Genomic DNA, 6,000 nt, shown 5'->3' on the forward strand with positions numbered 1-6,000 from the left:
ATGTTCAAAAGGAAGTTGCACCATCCAGATTTCCGGTTGATCATACGACGAAGAATGTGCACTTTGAACATACAACATGATTCCCCAAATTATTGCTTGAAAGTAAATTATTAATTATTAATTAAGTCAAAAATAATTTGAATGTCCTTAATTCCATTAGCATGGATGAGAGTTAACATTTTATATGTTTGCTAATTCTAAAAAAGGAAGAAAAAAAAAAAAAAACTCAAAATGCAGCCACTATCAGAAATAGAAAGGCTGTAGGAAATTGGATTTTTGAGTGATAGGGGCTAACAAACTGCTGAATGGTTAAATGCATATTTCCTTAGATTCACTGTTGAAAATGAATAAATAGTAAAGTATAATTTTAAGAGTAAGAAGGGCTAAATGGTACACCAATCATGGAATCACCCTTAACTTTTTAAACAGCATTGAATAATTGAGAGGAATAAAGAATATAAGGAGAAGATAGAAGGAGCCATGATGCTAACTCATTATACAGCCTTCAAATCTTTGTTGCATATTTGTGCAATATGAATAAATATGAATATGAATAGGAAACAAGAGCAAGTGTTTCTGCTGCAGGGTGTTACTCGATTCGGCACTGATCCTCAACCCACATCTGTAAACCACTCTCTTACAGATACGTCATGGGAAAGTCATGTGAATAATAATATGGCATGTTTTTAGACACTTACTGTAGTGGACTTTCTTATGCATTTATTATTATTATTATTATTATTATTATTATTATTATTATTATTATTGATGTGACTATTTTACATGATTAATTTATTTTAATGTGTGATTATACACATGGTTCATTTATTGTCACATGATTTTTGCATCATTCATTTATTTTGGCATGATTTCAATACACGATTCATTTATTTTTATGTAAGATGTTTTGTGATTCAAATGTGATTTTCTCAAATAAATAAGCTTTTCATATGCGATTACACGTTACTCACAAGAAGTCACATGGGTACAAACATGTTAAAACACACGTTCACATGTTTCATTGTTTTTTCACTGTCATCAGATGTGAAAAACTTAGCGCACACACACACACACACACACACACACATGCACACAAACTCATTCACTCACTCAATCATTGCTTCAGCATCCCAGCCCACCAGCAGGGGGAGATCCGGCTTAACACCAATTTTATGTGGTTTAAAAAAAAAACATTCACAAATGTGCCGAGCTGTAGAGGACAGCACGTCTGTCTAACCCCAGTGTTGGCATCTCCATCTGTGCCGGGCTGCATGGGCACTGAGCGCTGCCAAACACGCGTGTCACTCAGGCTCATTTTCAGCCGCCTTTTGTGCTGCGGTTACTTCATCTAATCCACCATGCTCAAACTCCGCTCAACTTCTGTCAATGCTTCAGCTGTCACGAACCACACGTAATCATCTGGCATTACAATTTTCAGTCCACAATGCTGAACCCCTGAGTACAGAGATCACCGTTTGCATTGCAACACGCAGCTTTCCTTCACACGCTCGCCAAAATCACGTAATTTTTCTAAAGCCGTCAATTTGTAACAATGCAATTGTGGGTTTTTCATAATTAAAAAGAATCTGTACAAAAGAATCTGGCCACTTCATATGACTCACCTGTAAATTTTGTACCTGGTGGTGAAGCCCTGTTGATAGCGCTCCACAAACTCCGTAAATTCCTGCGACTGATGAAAAGGCCCTTTGTCTGAAAGGAGCCAGCCGAAAGGGCCAGCAGCATCCCGCGAGCCTGTGGCTGAGGCTACAACCCAGCAGTGGAGGCTTAGTAAAATACACTCCCATGGACACATGAGACACGCCAGTCTAAAAGCAACACACCGGCAGCTCATGCTTCACCCCACGACTCCACATTCTCTCAGGACTTTCTTCACCTCCTGAAAGTGCTAAGAGAGAAAAAGCTGAGAGTTAGGTGGCATCTCAGGCTGGCTAATATTCGACAAAACAATCTCACTAAAAAACTATATACCAACCAATACACGTCATGGGTATGCTCTGATCTGATAGTACTGAGTATTGCTATCAGACTGATATTGATGAGATATGCTGGCTCAGTATGAGGAAAGATATGACTTCTTATTCTGGTCGACTGACATTATATATATATATATATATATATATATATATATATGTTAAAGAAAATAACGGCAAAGGAACATTTGAAAACATTTAGCATGAACAAAGCTTCACATGGCTAAATGTACCAAAACAATGATCACACAACACCAAATCTCTCACACACTCACCATGTCATAAACACTATCCAACACTGCCATTTTCCCAAAGGACAAACCACTACTCCATAAATAACACAATGATCATCATATTAAACATGTTTTGCTCAATAGAAGGCCATTACCTGTAAGGAACCATCTGAAAGTGGCTTAATGTCTTAAAATAGTGACCTAGAAACAACAAATTTATCCCCCATGACTACTAAATATGAACCATTTATTTTTTTTCCTCATTATACACTTATTATATTGAGGAACTAAATGGCTAAATGTGTTAAAACATCAACATAGAAAACAAAACCCTACATTTTATTGATTATAACTTCTGTCTACTATCCAAAGAATGGTAACATAAATATAATGACTTGGTTGTTATATGAATAAAATATATATAACATAAATATAACGACTTGGTGTTGATTGATTGTTCTTTTGATATTTTAAGCAAAATTTTTTCTTCATGTTAAGCATTTTAGACTGTCCCATACCAAAACCCAAAACAACATCTAAGCAGTTTTTGCACTTAGTGAAGTCAATATCAGATCAGTATTGGGTATCATGTGATATTCACCTCTGATATAGATCTTGCATCGCTAAAAAAAAAAAAAAAAAAAAAATCACATCGTTGCATTCCTATCCTTTGAGAAAAATCACATGAACTTCACATGTGAATAATTACACAATGTGCTTTTTAGACACTAGACATGTTGGGTTTCACATGTAGAACATGTGATTTTATTTTCACATGTGATTTTTCCATTATTCATTTATGTTCACATGTAAATTTTAAAAACAATAAAAACAATTCAGCTATTTTCACATGTGATTTTACTTACACATGGGTCAGTTATTTTCACATGTTATTTTACTTACACATGGGTCAGTTATTTTCACATGTTATTTTACTTACACATGGGTCAGTTATTTTCACAAGTGATTTTACTTACACATGGGTCAGTTGTTTTCACATGTTATTTTACTTACAAATGGGTCAGTTATTTTCACATGTTATTTTACTTACACATGGGTCAGTTATTTTCACAAGTGATTTTACTTACACATGGGTCAGTTATTTTCACATGCGATTTTACTTACACATGGGTCAGTTATTTTCACATGCGATTTTACTTACACATGGGTCAGTTATTTTCACATGTGATTTTACTTACACATGGGTCAGTTATTTTCACAAGTGATTTTACTTACACATGGGTCAGTTATTTTCACATGCGATTTTACTTACACATGGGTCAGTTATTTTCACATGTGATTTTACTTACACATGGGTCAGTTATTTTCACATGTGATTTTACTTACACATGGGTCATTTATTTTCACATGTGATTTTACTTACACATGGGTCAGTTATTTTCACAAGTGATTTTGAAACATGGTTAACTTATTTTCACATCTGTACACTAGTATTAATTTGAGCCAGTGAATCAAACTGTGATTTTTAAATATTATGAATGTAATATCACATGTGATTTTATATGATTTATTCATTTTAACAAGATTCATTTATTTTCACATGCGATGTTTATACTATTAATTTATTTTCACATTTGATTTTACACACGATTCATTTATTTTCATATTTATTTTCAGCTGTAATTTTATTTACACATGATTTATTTATACATGTGATTTTTTTACTAATTTATTTTCACATGTGATTTTTATACTATTGATTTATTTACACATATGATTTAACACTACTTTATTTTCACATGTGATTTTTCATAATTCATTTATTTTCAGATGTGATTTTTACACGATTCATTTATTGTTGCGTGTGTTTTACACAATTTATTTTTTTCAAATGTGATTTCTTACAGATAGTGTATTATTTTCACATGTGATTTTTAAACAATTTGTTTTTTTCACACCATTTTTAAAAACATGATTTATTTAATTTCACATGTGATTTGTACATTGTTCATTTATTTTCACAAGTAATTTTTTTTTAACATTGTCTGTGTATTTTCACATGTGATTCGTTTCATTTTTCAGATGTGATTTTCTCGCATGATTCATTTATTTCCACATCCCCCAGCCCCCCCCCTCCCCCCCCCCCCCCCATGTGATTTTTACACACTGATCATTTGTCAGGTGTGATTTTTATTTTATTTTTTTTACACATATGTCATTTGACTTTTCAGACCTGATTAACTGACATGTTCACATTTTAGTAGCATGATGTCACATGTGCAGGTTCATGGTGAAATGCACCTGCACATGAATTTCACATGTTAATCATATATATTCCTCACCTGTGCAAAAAGATCCCATGTGAAACGTATGTGATTTTTCCGTAATGCAACACCACCAAGTCATTTGCATTTCACTTCCACAGAGGCAGATTTCTACAGTAAGTGAGTTTCTTTACCTTCTTGAAGTGCTGGGCTGTTCAGGCACTTCCCAGTCAAATCCCAGGTTTGCAAATCGAAGCGCTCAAAATAAAATAAAATGCAATAAATCTTGGATCAGTTGACATGCATCTTCGGATGACCTTCCGCTCACTTCACCTCAGTGTTTTGGAGAAGTGCAAACGGCGGCGGAAAACCACGGCGCGTGACATCAGTCAGCAGTCAGCAGTCCGCGCGTGCACTCCCGGACAGACACACACACACACACACACACACAGACAGACGAGGCCAATATGCAGCACTATGCAGTCCGACAAATAGCATTTAAAATTCAGTTGATAAAGAAAAGCTGTCCTTGTGTCGACTGACCGTGCAGACTTCCCGTCTTCTCCTTCACTGCCCGTGCCTCTCTGCAGGCAGAAAGAGGGCTCACGCGGGTGAAATTAAAGTTTGAAACCCCTACAGCAGTGCAGGAGTTCTGGGTTTTGCTTGTCGATGGGATCCGGGGTGATCCTCGCCTGGGTATACTCCATGGATCTGCACCTCGTGTCTGTGTTAGTGTGTGTCGGATGATGCTCCTGTGCACCGTCGGAACGTGCAATTTATTTCGGAGGCAAGCCTGCTCCACTCCTGATTGGCTGCGCGGAGTGTAAAGGGGCGGGGCTCTGAGGAGCTTCTCAAAGTGGGGTCCATGAAGCACAGGAAGGGTGTTTGTGATTTTTTTTTTTTTTAATGATTTTTTTTAGTCACGATAGTAGAAGTAACAACACCTAATCATCACACATCTGCTTGTTGATCATCCCATTCCAGATTTTGTCCCCATTTGCTGTTCTATTAAGCTCCACTCTTCTGGGAAGGCTTCCCACTAGATTTTAGAGCGTGGCTGTGAGGATTTGTGATCATTCAGCCTCAAGAGCATTAGTGACATCAGGTACTGATGTCAGGTGAGGAGGGCTGGGGCGTAGTCAGCACTTCCATTCATCCCAAAGGTGTTTAGTGGTGTAGAAATTAGGGCTCCGTGCAGGAAACTCGCGTTCTTCCACTCCAACCTTCACAACCATGTCATCATGGAGTTCGCTTTGTGCACAGTGGTATTGTCATGCTGGAACCCATTTTAGTTCCTGTGAAGGGAAATTGTAATGCTACTGCATACAAAGACATTCTACACAATTGTGGCAACAGTTTGGGGAAGACCCGCATGGATGTGATGGTCAGGTATGCATAAATTTTAGCCATATAGTATATTATTATCATCAAATTATTATACAGGGCACCTGGAACCAAGAACCAATGGGAATATGCCGAACTAAATCTGGAGGGAAAAAAAAAACCAGAATGATATAGCGGCTGAGAAAATGCTTAAATGTAAGAGTGACC

General features: G+C 36.6%; 1 protein-coding gene across 2 annotated transcripts in view; it reads right to left on the bottom strand.

Annotated features, from left to right (window-relative positions):
* Window positions 1–5,198, bottom strand: part of brinp3a.1 (bone morphogenetic protein/retinoic acid inducible neural-specific 3a, tandem duplicate 1) — a 52,969-nt gene extending 47,771 nt beyond the window's left edge. The window contains exons 1-2 of one of the 2 annotated variants that reach the window (XM_034310289.2): window positions 4,644–5,198; window positions 1,638–1,906 (exon numbers count right to left, since the gene is read on the bottom strand). In XM_034310289.2, the coding sequence (XP_034166180.1) occupies window positions 1,638–1,852 (215 nt within the window). In that variant the 5' untranslated portion in view covers window positions 1,853–1,906; window positions 4,644–5,198. Of the gene's footprint in view, window positions 1–1,622; window positions 1,907–4,643 lie in introns of both variants that reach the window. The other variant, XM_026933099.3, reaches the window with a different exon arrangement.
* Between the last annotated feature and the right edge of the window lie 802 nt (window positions 5,199–6,000).

Source organism: Pangasianodon hypophthalmus, chromosome 2 (assembly GCF_027358585.1).
Source record: "Pangasianodon hypophthalmus isolate fPanHyp1 chromosome 2, fPanHyp1.pri, whole genome shotgun sequence".
Taxonomy (NCBI): Eukaryota; Metazoa; Chordata; class Actinopteri; order Siluriformes; family Pangasiidae; genus Pangasianodon; species Pangasianodon hypophthalmus.